General features: G+C 67.5%; 3 protein-coding genes across 3 annotated transcripts; 2 read left to right on the top strand and 1 right to left on the bottom strand.

The window, feature by feature from the left end:
- The first annotated feature begins 29 nt into the window (after positions 1-29).
- Positions 30-5,075, top strand: CHLRE_10g425400v5 (uncharacterized protein). The gene is made up of 3 exons (XM_043066541.1): positions 30-1,184; positions 1,474-3,636; positions 3,935-5,075. The coding sequence occupies exons 1-3, from the start codon at positions 297-299 to the stop codon at positions 4,430-4,432; spliced, it is 3,549 nt and encodes a 1,182-aa protein (XP_042919938.1). The 5' UTR covers positions 30-296; the 3' UTR covers positions 4,433-5,075.
- Positions 5,076-5,077: 2 nt separating this feature from the next.
- Positions 5,078-15,199, bottom strand: CHLRE_10g425350v5 (uncharacterized protein). Its single transcript, XM_043066540.1, has 5 exons — positions 13,627-15,199; positions 12,866-13,435; positions 12,591-12,677; positions 7,244-12,412; positions 5,078-6,919 (listed from the first exon to the last, which is right to left on the bottom strand). The coding sequence occupies exons 1-5, from the start codon at positions 15,076-15,078 to the stop codon at positions 6,314-6,316; spliced, it is 7,884 nt and encodes a 2,627-aa protein (XP_042919937.1). The 5' UTR covers positions 15,079-15,199; the 3' UTR covers positions 5,078-6,313.
- A 100-nt stretch (positions 15,200-15,299) lies between these two features.
- CHLRE_10g425300v5 (uncharacterized protein) lies at positions 15,300-19,308 on the top strand. The gene is made up of 9 exons (XM_001702514.2): positions 15,300-15,633; positions 15,819-15,873; positions 16,086-16,247; positions 16,763-16,909; positions 17,131-17,169; positions 17,462-17,541; positions 17,843-17,938; positions 18,246-18,394; positions 18,625-19,308. The coding sequence occupies exons 1-9, from the start codon at positions 15,388-15,390 to the stop codon at positions 18,851-18,853; spliced, it is 1,203 nt and encodes a 400-aa protein (XP_001702566.1). The 5' UTR covers positions 15,300-15,387; the 3' UTR covers positions 18,854-19,308.
- Positions 19,309-19,339: the final 31 nt, after the last annotated feature.

Genomic DNA, 19,339 nt, shown 5'->3' with positions numbered 1-19,339 from the left:
CTTTCACACCAACGGAATTTCCAACCTGTGAAATGAGCGTCAAAGCAAAAGCCCGAAGGGATTTTGTGTCTTTCAAGCGCTTGCTCGCCAAGTTGCCAAAGGATCTTGCACAGGCCGATTATGAGCACCATCAAGACATACACGAGCGAATATATAGCTTGACGCGTGACCTCTCGACTCGGCTCGATACTATTGAGAATGCGGAGGAACAAGTTCCCGGTTTTGGGCTCGCGCTGGTTGACGCCATCTCTGCTGTCACGCGCTCGGCTTCCAGCGTGGACCTGCTTAGTGCTTTGATGTTCGCGGCCGCACGTCTCACACCAAGCGACGACAGCAGGCTCCTCGCAGCCGCCCTCGTACGCGGAGACCACTTCGCCGTGCTGGCACGGTACTGCGCCTCAGTTGCCACAGGCGCCGAGCCCGACGGCGATAACGCCTGTGGCAGCAGCGGATCCGCTGACTCTGGAGCGGGCGGCAGCGGGGCGGGTCTCAGCGGCACTGGTGCGGGCTGCAGCGCTGGACGCGGTAGCAGCAATGGGCGGGGTAGCGGCAGCCTGGCTGTCGCGATCGGCAAGTTGGGGTCCTGCTTTGTATCATGCACGTTCGTATTGACGCACACCGGCAAGGACATGGAAATGGACCGCTGGGCGGAGCTGCGTGGCGCACTGCGGCGCAGCAGCTTTCTGGAGCACGCGGCGGCAGCGCTGCTGCGCACCGCGGCAGCAATCAACTGCATGCAGCAGCAGGAGCAGCAGCAGCAGCAGCAGCAGCACAAACCGGAGCAGCAGCAGCAGCAACCGGAGCAACCAGCAGGACAAGCGGACTTGTTGTGGCGCCTGCATGCGGCCGTGTCTGTGAGGTTCATGCAGTTCGCACTGCTCCTGACAGGCCTGAACGACATGGACTTTGATGAGCTATGCGCCAGCACTCGCCGCTACCGGCCCGAGCAAGTCATTGATGTGGACAGCGCCGCAAGGCAGGCCGCTTGCGCAGCGGAGGTGCGGGGGCTCGTGTCGGGGCCCGGTCTGCGGGCGCTGCTGTTCGCGGTCTTGACGTCCGGTCAGCCAAATGGTGGTGATGCGGCGGTTGGCGGACCAGCTGCTTCAATGCGCATATGCTGGCCGGAGAAGGCCGTCACCGCATCAGACCTGACGGTGAAGGAGGCTCAAAGCATCACGCTGCAGGTGCGTGTCACAGCTATGCTGTGAGTGTGAGGAGAACACCGGGAAAGGGTCGACACTGTGCATGCGATGGCGCAACCACAGTGCCGGTCGTTGTGTAAGAGAGCGCAAGAGAAGGAAACACGCGGCAATCCGTACGCGTTGCCGGCGCGACACGGACGGAATGAGGACCCGTATGCGTGCGCGTGGTGGCGGTACCGGCGGCTGCTGCCTACCGGCCTTTCGGTGACGGCGTGCTCCGCTGAGGATTGAAAAAAGAAGCTAGTCTTCTGTTGCTGGTGGCAATGTGCAGGTGGCGGCTCGCGTCTTCCAAGCCACCGTGTCGGGCAAGCACGGCGCACTACCGGTTGCCCAGCCGCCGCTCGGGTACGTCAACACGGGTTTGCTGGGCTGCTGGCTGGACGAAGGCCAGCAGTCACCGCTGCCGCAGCCGCAGCAGCCGCAGTCACAGAACCTACAGCAAGGGCAGGGTAAAGAAGGAGGTCAGCAGCAGACGTCTGGCGAGCAGCGGGTGCGGACGGCTGAGATCAACGCAGCGGTGGCAGTCCACTTCGTGGCGGCTGCTCATGCGACCGCTCGTGTAACCCAACACGGCACGGATGTGGGCGGCGGCTTTGTCGCCGTCAGCAAGACGCACTGGGCCCGCGCGGCGCCCTCGCTTCGGCTCCTGGTCCGGCTCCTGCCGGAGATGAGCACGCGACAGGCGGTGGGCCACCTGCCAGGGCTGTGGCGGCGGCTGGTGGCGGCACTGCCACGGCTGCTGGAAGCAGAGGTGATCGAAAATGACGCAATGGGCCTTCTGGCGGACGCAGGGCTGCTGCTGCGCCTGCACTTCGACCGGCGGGGACAGCCTCTGGCGATGCCGCCGCAGCAGGGGTTGGCTGCAGCGGGCGCCGCAGCGGGCGCCGCAGCAGCTCCGCCGCCTGGCACCGGCCCCGGCTTCAGCCTGCGCCTCGCACTAGAGGCGGGGCTGCTGCCGGCCCTGGAGCGGCTGCTCCGCGCCGCGTTTGTGGAGCGGCCGGCGGCAGCCACGGCGGCAGTCCTGGCGGGCGGTAAGGGCCGCACGCGCCAGGAGGCGCTGGAGGAGAACGCCCGGATCGCGACGTGTGCAGTGGGCTGCTTGCTGCAGACCTCGGGGGTGTTTCCGGCACTGCTGGCGCACGCGCCTGTGGAGGAACTGGTGCCGCTTCTGGCGACGCTCGCCCGCGTGCAGCGTCAGCTGGTGGCGGTGGGCGACGCGTTGCTGCTGCATTGGAAGCCGAGCTTCCAGACCATTGTGCCAGGTGCGAGCGTCTCCTCCACCTTACCGGCCGCGGCAGTGTGGCTCCAGTCGCTGACGGCGCTTGCGCAGCAGGTCCGGGTCGTTTCGGAGTGGGCGGCATTGGCGTCGCCGCAAACGCCGCGGCCCCCGGTCATCAACATGAGGCTGGAGGCCTTCCGCGTGGATGTGCAGTGGCTGGCGGCGGCGGGCGGCGCGCCCCCACCTGGCTCGGCGGCGGCGGCGCAGCAGCGGCAGATGCAGTCGCTGATGTGTTTGTGGTGGGCGCCGGAGGCGGCTGAGTTGCATTCGAAACTGTGCAGGCCGTGGGCTGACACCCTGCCTGAGCTGCTTGCACTCGTCGAGGAGACGCGCGAGGCCTTGCACATGCAGTTGCACGTGTGCCGTGCCCGGGCGCGGGCCTACCTAGCGCACGACATCGCTTGTGAGAAGCCGCTCGGGCCTGGCCGCGGCGCTGGTGCTGGCAGCGGCAACGGCAGCCAGGCGGGCGGGGCCGGGGGCGTTGCGGGAGCCGACTCTGAGACCGTGGCTGTGAAGGCACTTTGGATGGAGACTATCGTAGACGAGTGGCGCTCCCGTGTTGCGGGCACGCTGCTTGGCATGCAACGTCAGTACGAGGCAGCCTCGAGGCTGCTTTGTGACAAGGCCATGCTCGCAGCAGCAGAGGCGGAGGCGCGCGGGGAGGCGGCACATGGAGTGGCAAGCAGCGCCGGTGCTGCCTGCTGCGCGGCGGGCGGCGGCATGGCCGCCGGCGGTGATGGTGGTGGTGGCGGCGGCCGTAGCGGCAGCGGCAGCGGCGACGAAGGCTTCCGGCATCCGACGGCTCGCGAGCTGCTGGCGTCCACGGCGACTGCGCTGCTGGACATGGTGGAGCAGGACATCCTGTGCGCGGCGCTGCTGCGGCCGGAGCAGCCGGCAGCCGCGAAGAGCCCTGCAGCAGGCGCAGCATCAGATGGCGTCGCGTCGGCGGCGCCGCTGCCGTTCGTGCTGGTCTCTGCAGCTGTGCGGGCAGTGCTGTACGAGTTCGGAGGGCTGGGGCAGCGGCCGGTGGAAGCGCTTCTGCTGCCGCTGCCGCTGCCGCTGCCGCCACGGACTTCGGCCGGCGATGAGGAGACAGAGGAGGAGCGCGTGTGGATTTGCTCGTTCTTGGAGCCGGCGGAGGCCGGTTCACGGCAGGTGGGTGCGTCCCGCACCGTGCCAATCAGCCATTATCGCTAGCTGTACCCCCCGCCGTGGCTGCACTCGCCATCCCTGCTCTGCACCTCCCTGCTTTCCTTGCTCGATTACGGTAGATGTGAGCCGTGCGCTCTGCTGCTGCTATGGGGTCTGTGTGTTCGTCCCCTCTCCTGATTGTTTCTGCCGTGCCGTATCGTGCGTGCCCTGTGCCTGCCTTGGGCGGTGCCTATGGCGGCGTGGGTGTCGAACGGACCGCTCGATGCGCCCTACCTGTCCACTTCGCGCGGCTTGCTTGCAGGTGATGGTGGAGCAGCTGCGAGAGGCGGAGGCGGCAGCGGGCCGGCTGCTGCCGTCCGCAATTGATCAGTACGCCGCGCGGGCTGTTGCGGAGGTGGAAGCGGCGGATTTGCAACAGCGGCAACGGCACCGTGAATCAGTTGGCGATGAGTTGGGCGGGCTTGCCGCAAAGCTAGGACCGGAGAGGGTGGCGTGCGCCGTGCTGGCGGAGGCTGCGGAGCGGCGGCAGGTCGCCGTCGCTGCGGGAGCGCGGACGGCAGACGCCCCGGACGTGCGGGTGGGGGGCTTGCCAGTGCCGCGCAGCCTGGTGTGCTACAACCCGGGCTGCAGCAGCCTTGAGGGACCCAGCTCGCTCGTCGCGCCGGGTTGCGGCAAGACGTGTGTGCGCTGCATGGCGGTCACGTACTGCTGCGGCGCGTGCCAGCTGGCCCACTGGGGCGACGCGGCCGGGGGCCACTCGCGGGTGTGCCCCAAGCTGGTGGCGCTGCTGGCACCGTGATGGGGGGAGGCCCGGCGGTGTGTGGCTCGCAGTGAGCGTGTGTTTCGGAAGCACGGGGCCATGCATGGTTGGGAACGCTGAGCGTGTGGGGGTGGTCGGCAAGAGGAGGTGAGGTTGTGAAGAGCAGGAGCAGCAGGAGGAGCAGCAGGAGGAGGAGGAGGCGATGCGGAGGAGGTGCGATGAGGAGGTGCAAGAGCAGGAGGAGGAGCAGGCGATGCGGGCCGACCGAGTGAGCGTGCCGTGGGGGGAGGGTTTAGGGTTTGGGTTTAGGGTTTTAGGGTTTAGGCAGGCGTATTCATCAGCAGGTTTCGCTGCGTTCGGCTACCAGAATAGGGTACTACGTTATGCGGTCCATGTGACGCGGTTTCACAGCAGAGACGAAGGCGGCTCGGCCCCATTGGGCGCCGCGGAAGGATTGCCTGTGTGGCAGGGCCCAGGCGAATGCTTGTCGATGCGCACAACACGCACTTGCAGGTTTCGCAGGATGAGCGTTGCTAGACCGCTGTTGGAACTGTGCGTGCTGCGCGTGTTCATCCGGTGACACAAGCCTGCCGTGGTGGGATACACTCGGTACAGTAACTTCGGCGTTCTGCTAACCGCGCGCTCATGCCTGGAAGTCAAGGATTGGCTGTTAGAATATGCTGCAAGCTACGGGATTACGGCATTCCGCCAACCCGTCCCAGCACCTTACCATGTCCCATCTCGCCCAGACATCTAGACCAATACCTGTGGCGGGCTGCCAGCTCGCCATCAGCACCCTGGTCCTTGGAACGCCCGCAAATGCGCTGGGAGTGTGCCTCTGCAAGGAGGACACCGTTACATCCCACACACGCGTTATGCTTAAGCTGGTGTAGTAGATTGAGAGTGCGACTCACAGGCGAGTGAGTCCTCTTCAACGCTGCCAAACCTCGAGGTGCTGCGGCCCACACGGGCACGGCACTGTCCACTGCTGGTCCCTGGCACTCGACCTGGCAACCGTATCGGGCACGTGTCCCGTGCACCCTAAAGTCCTGAAACAAGCAAGGTGACAGCGAGCCAGACAGTCGAAAGGGCGGTGCGATGACGAAACTCGAAAGGGCGGTGTGAGACGTGTCACGGCCCCCCCTCACACAGTCACATACCTGGACACGACTCACCGCACCACACCACACCACACTGCACCACACCGCACCGCACCGCACCCCTGACAGCACGCATGGTAAGGTAAGCCGCGCCTGCGTGCGTCACCCGCCCCACGGGGTCAAACTGCCTCGGACACATATCACACCGTTAATGCCCACAGCTGTCCATCCATACAGTCACACAGTACACGCATGCCCATGCCGCAAAACACTCCGCGGTTTGCGGCGCCGCCCTACATGAAGCTGGTAAGATAAATGAACAAATAGCTCAGATGTGTGAATAGCCCAGATGCGTTGCCATGTTGCATGGCATGCAAAGCCCCACTCCTCACGCAGCGCTTCGGGACAACTTGATAACTCCAGACCTGTAACATCCGGCTGGTGAACCTCGTCCTCGTTCGCCACTGCTGATGCATGAAAACCACCAACAAATATTTTCAGGTTGTGCCATGCGTAATTGGACATGTGGCGCTGCCGTTTTGCAGCATTGGCGCACCACCAGAAGCACCACCATAGCATGTGCGCTCACTTGTATATGCAATCTACCTCTTAGGACACCGCTTCCCAGGCGTCAAGCTGCAGCAATCGATCTTGCATCAAGCCAAGAGTGCCAGCTCAGTCGTAACAAGAGCGCGCGCCAACCAACTGTGCCAACTTCATTCATTCAAGCACCTTCTTGCTAAGCTCTAGCGGCACACACGCGTGTTTGCAGCCGCAACCAATGTCACCGTCACACGCAGCCCCTCCGCCGTCCCGCTCTCTACGCCATTTCGCGAAGCATGCCCTCGAGCGCTGACGCCACCGCTTCACAGCTCGGCCGCTCCGCCGGCTGCTGCGCCAAGCACTGCGCCACCAGCGCCCGGTACGCCGGCAACACACAAGCAGCTGCCGCAGGCGCTGCAGCAGGCCCAATCGCCACGTCAGCCGCGCCGCCGCCGTCACAGTCACCACCACCGCCACCACCAGCATCACCACTGCTTGCCGGCCAGGGCAGCAGTGCCGGCGGCAGCGCCGACGGCTGCCACTCCGCGCCGGCAGCGGCCGCCGCCGCTGCCCCTCCTGCTCCGCCCTGCTGCTGCTGCTGCTGTTGCTGCTGCCGCAGTGCGGCTAGCAGCGGTCGGTCGGTATGTTCGCGCAGCCAGGCTCGCAGCGCCGGCGCCGCCGCCAGCGCCTCCGGCAGCGGCTGCCCAGTAGCCAGCTCCCACGCCAGGATTGCAAAGGCGTAGACGTCGGTGGCACGACTGGCGGCGCCGTCGCGGACCAACTCGGGCGCCGCGTAGAGCGTGTGGCAGCGGCGCGTGCCGCAGCCCGACAGGTGTGTCTGGTCGGGCGCCACCAGGCGGCCGGTCAGGCCGAAGTCCGCCACCTGTGCCGGGTAACGGACAAGGGCAAGTAGTTATGACCCGTTGGATGGAATCGGCTGGGGAGTGAGACGACGTCAGCACAGGGCCGCGACACTAGTTGCAGCAGCAACAGCAACAGCAGCAACAGCAGCCCCGATACCCATGGGGATTTCCGGATGCAATGGACAAGCTAGCCCGCGCAAGCCCACAGCTGCACACACACACACACACACACACACACACACACACACACACACACACACACACACACACACACACACACACACAGAGGCACGCACACGCCCCGCTTCCACGCAGCCGCTCCACCTCCCAACCACCCAGCCCACCTTGGCAACGAAGCCCAGCCCAGCCTGCTGCCGCCAGCCGTCCGCCTCCAGCTCCTCCGGCGACGGCCCCATTGCAAGCAGCTCCCCGCCAGCCGACACCCGCCAGCCCGGGCCGCCGCCGCCGCCGCCGCTGCCCCCGGCACCGGCACCGGCATGCAGGACCAGGCGGCTGGTCGCTGCGGCGTGGCGCTGCAGGTCGCGGCGGCTGGTGGCGCCCACTCGCGCCCACGTGTCCAGCGCCACGCTGGAGGGCGGGCTCGCCACCCGGCCGCTGCTGTCGCCCGCATCAGCAACGGTTGCGGCGGCAGCTGCGGCAGCAGTAGAAGCCGCAGCGACATGGGCAGTAGTCGTGCAGGCAGCCCAGGCGGCAGCAGAGGCTGCAGGCCGCAGCCTGGCAGGAGCGAAGGCCTCGCCTTCACCCGCGGCACCGCTGCCTGGCGCCGTGGGCACTGAGCCGACCAGCCCACCGGCGGCGGCGGCGCCTGCCGCGGCCGCTGACAGCTGCGCGACCCCGCCTCCAGCCCCGGCTCCGCCGCACTCGTCGTCCTCTGTCTCCAGTGTGAGCTCCCCACCCGTGCCCTGCTCCTCCTCCTCCTCCTCCTCGGCGTCCTCTTCCACCAGCACAAACTCCCCACACGAAGCCCTCCCTGCTGCGAATTCGCCACCTCCATCCTGCAGGGCGCCGTCATCACCACCTGCGCCACCGCCGCCGTACACCTGTCCGGGCGCCGTCGTTGGCAGCAACGATCGCCGCCGCTGGTGTAGGTCGCCCACCGGCGCGGGCGCCAGCGCGGGCGCCGCCGGTGTCAGCGCCGGCGCTCTCGGCGGCAGGCAGCGCGGCGCCCAGGCCGCCAACAGCACGTTGCTGCTGCTGAGGTCGCCGTGCAGCACGCCGCAGCGGTGCAGGTGCGCCAGGCCGCGCGCGACGTCCAGCGCAAGCAGCAGCGCCACGCGAAGGGGCGGCGGCGCCGCCTGGGACAGCGGGCCGCTGAGCGAGAAGACAGGCTGCGGGGCAGGAGGCAGCGGCCGCCCTGGCTGCTGCAGCAGCTCAAGAAGCATCTGCTGCTGCTGCTGCTGCTGCTGCTGCTGCTGCTGCTGTTGCTGCTGCTGCGGAGCAGGCAACGGCGGCGGCGGAGCTGTCGGCGTTCCTGGCGCCGCAGGGGCCGCGGGTTCGGGAATTATCGGAATCACGACCTCCCCGGTGGCCGCAGCAGACGCCGGGGCTGCTGCCGCAGAAGCTCCCGACGGGCCGTCAGCCTGCTTCTGGCCCCGCCGCTGCTGTTGCTGCTGATCCTGTTGCTGCGGCTGTTGGCGCAGGCGGCCGGTGAGCAGCGCCTTGTGCAGGCTGCTGCCCTCGCAGTACTCCTGCACAAGCACCAGCCGCCACGCCTCCACCGCTGCGCCAGGCAGCACCGCCGTCGCGGCCTCGGCCTGCGGCTGCGCCGCCTGCTGTGCCTGCTGCGCAGCAGCCCTCGTGTGCCGTGCGGGCGGCTGCTCCGCAGTGCCATCGGCGGGCGCGCCCTGGACCTCCTCCGTACCCAGCTGCGAACGCATCTCGCCAAGCCCAAGGATCGAGGGCAGCCCCGGCGGCATCTCCAACGACCTGGATTGATCCTCCTGGTCATCCAGAAAATGCGCCTCCGCCAAAATGGTATCCAGACCCTCTAGATTCTGAGAGCGATCGTACCAATGGTCCGAAGGGCGTTCGAAAGCCGGCATGCTGGCGCCTGCGCCGCCGGTGCCGCCTGCGGCGTCGGTGCCGCCTGCGGCGGCTGTAGCCGCCGCAGCCGCCGCCGCCGCCATGAGCGGATGTAGCGCGTAGGTGTAAGTTGCGACTAGGTTGGGGTGCGAGCACCAGAGCGACAGCGCCGCCTCCTGCAGCGCACGACCGCCAGCGCCTGCGCCGCCCGCGCCGCCGCCGGCACCGGTGCCGACGCCGCCGCCCGCCGGCTCCGGCCCCTGCTGCCGCTGTTCCTGCTGCGTGCTCGTCTGCGCGAACAGGCAGCTCTTAACCGCCACGTCCAGCCCGCGCCAGCGACCACGATACACGACGCTGCCCTGCGCGCCGCGGCCCACCTCCGTCGTTACCGCCAATCCGCCAATGCCCCACAGGCCAGCCTCGCCGCTCATTGCCGCCGCCGCCGCCGCCGCCGCCGCCGGCACTGCCACCGGCGCTGCCACCGGCGCTGCCACCGGCGCTGCCGCCAGCGCGGCAACGTCAGCCCCAGCGGTGCGCGCGGCTGCGTCGGCCATCGCGGCTGCGGAAACGAAGCGGTGCTGATCCTCGAAGGTAAATGTCGGCCCGACAGCATGTAACACGGCGCCAGGTGCAGCCGGCCAGCCGTCCACCCTAGCGCCCGCCGCTGCGCCGCCGCCGCCATCACCACTGCCAACGCCCGCTAGCAAGGAGCTACCGAGCATCACCGCCTCCCCCCGCAGCTGCTGTTGCGGCTGCCGCCACCTTGGCCCCCCACCACACTCGACGCCGACAACCGCGCCGATGCCAACGCACGGTGCGGCGCCAGGACCGGTGCCCTCCGGGGCAGTAGCGACACGGCAGCCCACGCGAGAGGCTGCGCCGGTGCCCTTGCCACTATCCGCAACCACGGCGCCTGGCCCCGCCGCCGCACCGGCACCGCCGAGGCCGTCGCGCAGGCGGTCGAACGCCGCATACAGCCCGGCCAGCCCAACAGCCAAGTCGGAGGGTCGGCCGCTGAGGCTGAGGCGGCCACTGCTGGCAGGCCGCGCGGCGCCGTCACCGTCGCCGGTGGAGGTGCGCAAACGGCGGAGGGACGGCGACACAGCCGCCCCGCGGTCTCGCTGCCTGGCGGCAGCCTCGCTTTCCGCCCCGTCCGCTATCGCCGCAGGCTGTCCCACGCCCGCAACAACACGCTTATCCAGCGCGTCCTGGTGCGGCCGCTGTGGCCGCTGCGGCGCCCTGCCGCCCAGCGCTGCGCTCTGCACGCGGGCGGCGCCGTCGCTTGCAGGCTGCAGGCCTGTTGCAGCGGTGGCCGCGTCATGCGCCACGTGTCGGTCGGGCCGCGGCGCGGCAGCGCCCAGCCCCGAGCCAAACGCCACGAAGCCCATGCCTTTATGATCAGCGTCAGCGCCACCGCTGGCATCGCCGCCGCCCGCGCCCACGCCGTAGCTCTGCGCCGCAAGCCAGCGCTGCAACATGCTATCGCTGTGCCCGATGCCGCCCGCGCCGCCCCCCGCCGCGCCACGGCCTTGCGCCTCGACCGCCACGCCGGCTGCAGTGCCTGTTTCCACATCTGTCACCGCCAGCTCGACATCCGCCGGCTCCGCTCCCGCGCATGCATGTCCGCCCGTGCCCACGGCAGCACCAGCCACGCCAGCGCTGGCGGCCCCTGCTGCCGCAGCGGCGGCGCCGCCGCTTCCGCCGAGGCTTCCCGGGAAGGCTCGGCCGCCTGCTAAGCCGGCCGCGAGCGCCGTTGCCAGCTCCTTCCGGAGCCCCTCACGAGACCAGTGCACCGAGGCCGGACCCGAGGTAGAGGCGCTGGCAGTGGCGCTGCCGCTTCGCGTGTCGGTGCCGCCTGACCGCTTCCCGCCGCCGCCGCCGCCGCCGCCGCCGCCGTGGCCGCTTACCGACGTGCCGTAGGCAGCCTTGACGCCGTGAGCCGCGCCGCCGTCATGCGGAAGCTCCCCGCGGCCGCGCCTCCCCACGACGTACATGGTAATGGCGGCGACGACGCCGCAAGCGGCCAGCCCACCGCCGACGGCGGCGGCGATGGCGGCCATAGGGGCACCGCCGGCATGCGGCGCGACCGCTACCACCGTTGCCGGGGCGGCGGCGGCTGCGTCGCCCGGCAGTGCTGCCGCCCCGGGCCCTACCGCTGCCGCGCCGCCGTCTCCTGACAGCGCCGAGTCATTAGGAGCTCCTGTGCCGTCCTTACTGGGCGCTGCCGCGCCGCTTGTGCCACTGCCGCTACCGCTACCGCTGCCGCCGTCAAGCTGCGGCGTGTCAGCGCCAGGGTCGGCGCCGGAAACGGGCCCGCTGCCGCCGCTGCCCGCAGGGGCCTCGGCCGCCGCCAGCGGCGGGAGCACTGGCAGCTGCAGACGCTGCAGCTGGGCCGCCGCGCCAAAGGGGCTGTCGCCTGGCGCCACAGACGTCAGCGTCACGTCAATGCCAGTGAGGCCGCACCAGTTGAGGCGCGCAAACACCAGGCAGCTGACGCCCACGCTGCTGCTGCTACTGCTGTTGCTACTGCTGCTATCGTCAATGCTGCTGCCGCCATTCGCGCCGGCGCTTGACGTCATGGCCGCTGACGTCATGGCCGCTACGCGGGCCGCAAGCCAGCGCCGCGACGCGGCGCCTCCCGCCAGCTCCGTCCCTGGCCCCAGCAGCGTCGCACGCGCGTGCCTCGCCACCTCTGCATCACTGAATACCGACTCCAGCCCATCCAAACCACCATCACCGCCAGCACCACCACCACCATCAGCGCCGCCGCCTCCACTACCCGCCACAGCGCCTGTGTCTGCGCCGCTGCTGGCGGTGTCGCTGCCCACCGAGTTGCCCTGCGCCGCGCTGGCGGCCGCGGCCGCCGCCGCGCCGTGCCCGGCCGCCAGCGCGCGCGCCAGCGCCGCCACCTCCGCCGCCGGGATCACCAGCACCACCGACTCCAGGTAAGCGCGCGGCTGCCCCGGCCCGCCCACCATGACAAGCCGGCTACCACCAAGACCACCGGCAACGGTAACGGTACCGTTACCGGTGGCGGCAGCTGCCTGGAAGCTCTCCGCAATGGGCGTGCCGTCGTCCGTGAGCGGCGCCGTGGCGCGGTCAAAGTCCAGGAACCAGGCACAAGAGGTGAAGTTGCCGAGGCCGGGCGGCAGGCCCTGCGTGGCGTCGCCCGACGCGCCCGGGCCCAGGACCTCCTTCGCCGGCTGCAGCTCTATCACCGACTCCAGGATAGCGGCCGAGGCGGCGGCGATGCTGGCAGCGCTACGGGGCATGGCGCCTCCGGCGGCGGCGGCGGGTGCGACAGTGGCGTGTACGGCAGCCGCCGGCGGGTTGAGCAGGAAGAGGCCTCGTATTGCGAGGGACGCGTACGGCAGGGCGACGTTGATACCGGCGGCGGCGCCGCCGGCAAAGTCGACAAAGGTCCGGTTCTCGGGACTGCCCATCAGCAGCGAGGGCTGAGTGACGTTGGCCTGGGCACGGGTAGGGGTTGCGCGAGTAGCGAGAGGCAGAGCGGCTGTGAGAGTGAGAGTGCGCGCGGACTAGAATGCTACGGTAGTACGAATGGTGGCGCCACGGCAGGTACGATGTGCTTGCAGTACCATCTTGTCAATGGGGCTGGCCCGTACAGCACTCGTGCGCGCAGCACACCTGCGTGGTGTCAAAGGCGACTTGCTTCCGCAGCGGGTCCACGCGGTCCAGCGACACGGGAATATTTCCCTCCACCACCGCGCGCATCTGCAGGCAAGCGGCAGCAGCAGCAGCAGCAGCGGGGGGAGCAAGAGATCACCTAAACGCTACGGCATGCACAGGCCCTGACAGTTCCTTGCAGTCCCCAACAGTCCCGAACAGTTCTCAACCGTCCCCAACGGTTCTCACAAGTCTCCAACAGTTCTCAACCGGCTCCAACAGTCCCCAAGCCTCACCGCCAAACTGGCTGTGCGCATGATGATGGAGTCAAGCACCGGCGTCAGGTCCGGCGGCTCCAAGCTGTAACCGGACCGCCGCACCGTCCGCATGCGGGCGCCGATGCCGCGAGCCGGCTGCAACCGAGCCACCGGCAGTATCTGGCACAGCGGCCGCTGGACCGCGAAGAAGGACTCGTAGGTGAGGCCAGCAGCAGAGGTTGCAGCGGCAGCGGCGGCCACGGCGGCGCGCGGCACCCAGCACTCGCAGCGCATGCCGCCGGCGCCCGCGCTTCCCTGGGACGCAATCTCTGCACCGCCACCCGTACCAGCACCGGTGCCGCTACTGCCGATGCTGCTGCTGCTGCTGCTGCTGATACTGCTGCTGCTGCTACTGCCGCCCTCCAGCGTGCAGCTGTAGGCATCTGGGTCGGCCAGGCGCGCGGGGCCGCAGCGCTCGCGTGGCGCGCCGGGCCATACGGAGCTGGGTGCGTCCGTGGCCAGCAGGTCGGTGAACTCCAGGATGTTACCCAGACTGAAGCCGCGGGTGATCTGCAGCCCGGGCGCACCGCCCGCGCCCACGCCCGGCACCTGCACCACAAGAGAGGAAGCAACGCACGTGGGAGCGTTTGTTCATCAGCCGTCCATGCAAAGACGGTGTGTTGAATCATCGAGCTCTGGGAGGACATTCACACGCTGAAGGCACGCCGTGCCCACACAGGGCCCACTCCACCAGGCTGCTGGCCCCACACCCGGCCGTCCTGTCCAACCGGCCCACCCACCAGGTATCCGGCCACGTTGACCAGCACCGTGTTCTCGCGGGCGCACTGCACCGGCCCCAGCGGCGCCGCCAGCGGCAGCCGCAGCCCGTCCTTGCCCGTGGCGGTGGCGTCCGCGGCCAGCGTCGCCACTTCCTCCAGCGGCAGCCGCAGCGTCACGCGGCTCAGCACCAGCCGCTGCTGCACTGGCACGCCCAGCCCACTGCGCATGAGGTCGAACGTCCACACGGCGCAGCGCAGCACGGCGCTGGGCATGTCGGACGAGCGCGGCGAGAGCGGCAGATTCGTCAGCGCCAGATCCTGGATCCGGATTCGGCCGAACCGGTCGTCCAGGGGCAGCACGTGCGGTCGCCAGGCCAGATCCAGCTCCAGCCGCTCCGCCACCCCGGGCGGCAGCCCGCGCCCGGCGGCTGCGGCAGCATTCGCTGTTGCTGCGGTGGTGCTGGTGGCGTTGGGCGGCGTGGGGCCGGCGATGACAATCAGGTTGAAGCGCAGGGCTTCGGGCAGCATCACGGCTTGGCCGTCGTCGCCGAGGTAGGGCGCCGGCACGTCCGCCAGGCTGATGGAGGCGGGCACGTGCAGGTACAGCGGCAGCTGCTCCAGGCTCTGAGCCGCCGGCACCTGCGCCTGCGCCTGCTGCCCTGCGTCAGGCACTGTTAGCAACCAGGCACCTCCGCCGCCCGTTCCACCGATGGTGCTGGTGGTGCCAGTGGTGCCAGTGGTGCTAGTGGTGAGGCTGGCGGTCTGGTAGGCTGCCAATGCCGCCACCAGCTCCGACCCAGATCGCACCGTGTGCGCCAGGCACGGCACCGGCGCCAGCTGCCGCTCCGCGCAGCGCACCCGCACGTCGGTGAGGCTCAGCGCCTGCGTGTCCAGGCTGTGCACGTGCAGCCAGGCCGGCGTGACGGTGACATTGGGCCCCGGGCTGAGGCTGCAGGCGAGGGACGCATGCAGCGACATGGCGGTGCATGAGGTCACCAGCATTGTGATGTTGGTCAGGACCAGGCGAGAGCTGGAGCTGGAGGCGAGCAGCACGGCACGAGGCCTCAGGAAGGAGCGCAGCGGCAGCGGGTAAGGCGACATGGGCAGCTGCACGCCGGCTAGCACGAGGTTGCTGAGGCTGAGTGTGCTGTTGGCGGGGATCGTGAGCAGGGCGTCGACTGCGTCCGCAAAGTCCAGGCGTGGAGGAGGGGCTGTGGCCGACGAAAGCCCGCTCAGCCGAAGCAGCTGAACGGGCAACTGCGGCACTGGAGTTCCAGCAGGCCGCAGCGTAACGTCGCCATCAAGCGTGCAGGTTCCATCGGCCTTGACATTGCTGCTGCTGCAACTGCGCGCCAGAAAGTCTAAGACGTCCGAGCCGAGCACATTAAGGACTCGTCCAACAACAACCAGCACAACCAGCAGCAGCGTCACTGCAGCTGGGCGCCGGTGCCTCTGCTCCCACTTGCTCGGCATTTAGAGTCCTATGGCGACCCAAAGGAAAGTCGCAAGGTTGCATTGCTTAGCGCATTGCTGAGTGCCAAGCCCAAGCCCGGTAAGCTTGTTTGAAACACCAAAAGTGTATGCACGTATGGTGTTGAAATCTGAGCAATGTAAAGAGGCTCTGCGTACTTGGCGAATTCTAATCAATGCACCGTCTGTGTAGGCATGCATAATAGTGGTAAAGTGAGCTACATGAATTCCATAAACAACTTTCATACTCGAGGAAACAGCTACAAAAACAGATTTGCCCATTACGAGTGATTCAGGCCGAGACGCCGCAGCATGATAGGCCCTTTTAAAGGCGTCGCAATCTGTATTAGCGCAGCTTGCGCATGTGCTTGTTACGCAGCTCTCTTGGCGGCAAGAAGAGCCAGGTCAGGCCAGAGTGGCAAAGCCGATGGCCAACTTGCGCCGCTGCGCAAGGCCCTGCTCAAGGCCTTTCGCGACATCAAGAACAGCAGAGAGTGGGACCAATCATCGGCATGCATTCTACTGAGCGGGGGGCTTGACAGCGCCTTGGTGGCGGAGGTGGGTGGCAGTAAGGGAGTTGGCAGGGCACGCGGGTACGTGCCGAAATCACAGGCCCGCACCGGGCGCTGTTTCCTGACCAGCTTCTATTGCGCGCTTGATGGGTTACCCGTACCCTTGACCGTGATCGTGCTAGATGCACTCCAAGCGTCTGCCGCATGAATGAACGTGTGATGCCCGCGCAGATAGGCGGCCGTGAGCTGGGCCTGAGCGCGGCCTTTACAGTCATCTGTTCGGACGGTGCGGCGCCCGACCCGTCTGCCTTCAGTGAAGACTTGAAGCCCGGGCTCCTCTCTGCTATCCGATCTCGGCATCGCATCTTACCCTCCCCCAATCCCCAGAATACCGTAGCCCCGCCTAGCCTTTAGCTCCTTTGCCCCACCGCATTGCATGGCGTGATGGCGCACTTGCCTCCCGTCACCCTCACACGCCCTCACGCCCTGCACGCGCAGAGGCCACGGACCTCCAGTACGCCATCGCATCCGCCGCCGCGTCCGGCCTGACGCACCACGTGATCCGCATCTCGCTGCCCGACCTGCTGCGGCGCTACCTGCCGCTGGTGGTGCGCGCCATCAAGAGCTTCGACCCCATGTCGCTGCGCAACGACGTGGCCAGTGAGTGCCACCCTCACGGGTCACTGCTAAGCTTGCACTGCTAACCTTGCACTGCTAACCTTGCACTGCTAACCTTGCACTGCTAACCTACTGACTATAGCTAATAGTCTAGTCAGCAACAATGGTGACAACGCGGTGTGATGTATCAAGCCGAGTCGCCAGGGCGCGCCGGTGCGGTGCGCGCCGGCCTGGTCAGTGACCACTGGCGGCCACAGCCTGCAGGCTGCAGCTGCCAGCGGATGGGTTGCGGCGGATCGGAGGTGGCTGCGGGGTTCGGGCATAAATACTGTGTGTCGGATAAAGCCAGCGGGGAGGTCCACAGTCCACATGCACACATTTGAGTACGCCACCGGTCGAAGGTGATGGCGCAAACATGGGCCCACACACGCTCAACTCACACACACACACACACACACACACACACACACACACACACACACACACACACACACACACACACACACACACAAACCCGCATGCCGCCCCATGCTCACTCCACCTTCCGTCGCCCCCAGTCGCCTGCGCGCTATCCGAGGCTGCGGCGCGCGGCTACCGCTGCGCCGCCACGGGCGACGGCGCGGACGAGTTGCTGGGCGGGTACGGCTTCACACACGGCCTGGAGCCGGCGGCGTGGGCGCGGCAGCGCGACCACATGGCGTCAGGTCAGGCGGCCGGCACGCGGGCGCCAGCCGGTCAGGGGCAGGGCCAGGGGCTTGCATAGGCGGGTAGGCGGGCGGCCCAGGCTTGCCCTGCGCGTGGGGACCCAGTGGCCCTGCTGCGTGCACCAGGCGTGTTATTCAGAATGCGGTGTAAGAAGTTGTGAGATTGGTTGGGGCTCGCGGCGCCGCTGACGCAGCCCTGCACCCCGGCTCGCTGCTTGCAGTGATGCGCTTTGGCAGCACCACTCTGGGGCAACACCTGGGTGAGCACCACGGCTGGCGTGGGGGATGAAGTGGACCGGGAATGGTCGTCAGCACGGGGGCACAAGAGAGTGGGCTTGGTCCCATACAGGAGATACCTTCACAATCTGAGGCTTTCAACCGAAGGCAGCACTCGTTCTTGATGTGTAGTGTGGTGTTGGCTTCTGGGGCCCTCTGGCGCGTGTGCCTGTACACACGGGCGTTGCTGTGAGTCGTCCAGCCGCAGCAGCCGGGGTGAGACACATGCTGACGCCTCCCCTCTACACCACATGTACCTCTCGCCGGTGCCTGCAGGGCTGGCTGTGGCGTCGCCCTTCACGCAGCCGGGGGTGGTGGCGGCGGCCCAGGCGCTAGGCAAGGAGGACTGCGTGGTGGTGAGAGCGTGTGTGTGTGCGTGTGTGCGCGCGCGCGTGTGTGTGTGTGTGTGCGTGTGTGTGTGCGTGTGTGCGTGTGCGTGTGTGTGTGTGTGTGTGTGTGTGTGTGTGTGTGTGTGTGTGTGTGTGTGTGTGTGTGTGTTGGATGAGCTCGTAAGCAACAGGGGGGAGGGTTGACACCGTATGCGGTATGCGGGTGTGTGAGTGTGCATGTCAGGATGTGTGTGGTGCTTTTATTCAATTTGTTTGACTTCGCAATCGTTTTCACCCCTCGCCACCCCACCGCTGACCGCGGCGTCAGGCCAACGACGCGGGTGACGGGCTGCAGGGCAAGATGCCGCTGCGGCGCCTGTTCCCCCACGTCAGCAGTGCCCGCCGGCGCAAGGACCCAATCGAGGTGCGGAGCAGGCCGCGTTAACCGCTGCTGAGCCATGCAGATCGTGCAAGCATCACGCGCCCAGCCGAGAGCTCAGAGCACCAGGCCCTTATGCCGCTGTGCCTCCTCCTTTGCTGGAAGTGAAGCGAGTTACCGCTCCCCCAAATCTGCAACGCCGCTCGCGTACGTGCACACGGTGCAGGCTTGGTCCGACACGTCTTTGATCACACACACGTGTCGGACCAAGCCTGCACCTCTTATTCACACATACACATGTCGGACCCGCGTTCCGGCCGCTGCCTGCCCCCGCCGCCCGCGCTGCTCCCAGGTGGGCTGCGGCACCACAGCGCTGTCGCGGCCCGGCTACTTCGACGGCCTCATCAGCGAGCAGGACTTCCAGGCGGGCGTGGCGGCGGCGGCGGCCGAGGGCGTGGTGCTACGGGACAAGGAGCACCTCGCCTACTACCGCGTGTTCAGGTGGGGCGACAGGGGCGCCGTGGCAGGTGTAGGGGGCGTGGGGGCGACTGGGCGTGGGCGCGTCGGGGCGTGGGGGCCGTCACGGGAAGGAAGGGGTGCGTGGGCAGTCGCGGAATATAGTTGGACCCGCCCTGTTGTGCGAAGCCCAGCCGTGGGGCGTGCGGATGCTGTGAGCCTGCAAGGCTGTCAAAAGCGCAAATGCCCCCCCGTTGTCCGGGTCCGCTGTGCAGGGAGGTGTTCCCGGCCGGCCAGGTGCCGGGGCTGCCCCGCCACGGCTCCGACCCCTGCCCCAAGTGCGGCTACCAGTTCTCCACCCGCACCCAGACCTTCTGCGTCACCTGCGGCCACTACGACCCCACGCTCCGCACCCGACACGACCAGCCGGCCGCAGCAGCCACTGCTGGTGGTGGTGGTGGTGCTGCTGGTGCTGCAGGCACCAGCGAGGCTGTAGCTGTTTAAGCTGTGAGGAAGGCAAATCTCCTCTGACGACGAGTTTGGTCGCTGGTATGCGCGAGTACTTGGGGTACGGGTGCATAGGTCCATCTCGGGAGAACTGATGAGCGCCCAGCGTGCGACAGGCGTGCGACAGGGAACGTCGCGAATGGTGGGTGAATGGCAGTCATGATACCAGCAAGCCGGGTTGCTCTTGTTGAGGGACAGTTGCTGTGGCTCTGGCGTGGACCGGATTGCAGGACTAGGTGGGAAGACGGCCAGTTTGGGTAGATGCCATCCACTGGATGGGGCCGGCCCCCCCTTTAGCCGGGGGGTCGGGGGGAATGCTGTGGGAGAGCGTCGCGCGTGCATGCATGGCGGCGCTTAATTCAAAATTTCGAAGTGTTGCTGCCCGGCGCCTGGCGCCCGGTACAGCCCAATCCTTTCAATCCTGCCCTTCATAACTAATATATGCTTGAACACTGACTCTTGCGTTTGTTACAATTTGGCCGG

This window comes from Chlamydomonas reinhardtii, chromosome 10 (genome assembly GCF_000002595.2).
Source record: "Chlamydomonas reinhardtii strain CC-503 cw92 mt+ chromosome 10, whole genome shotgun sequence".
NCBI lineage: Eukaryota > Viridiplantae > Chlorophyta > Chlorophyceae > Chlamydomonadales > Chlamydomonadaceae > Chlamydomonas > Chlamydomonas reinhardtii.
Note: the sequence above shows the minus strand (reverse complement) of the source record. Positions and strands in the feature narration are given on the sequence as shown.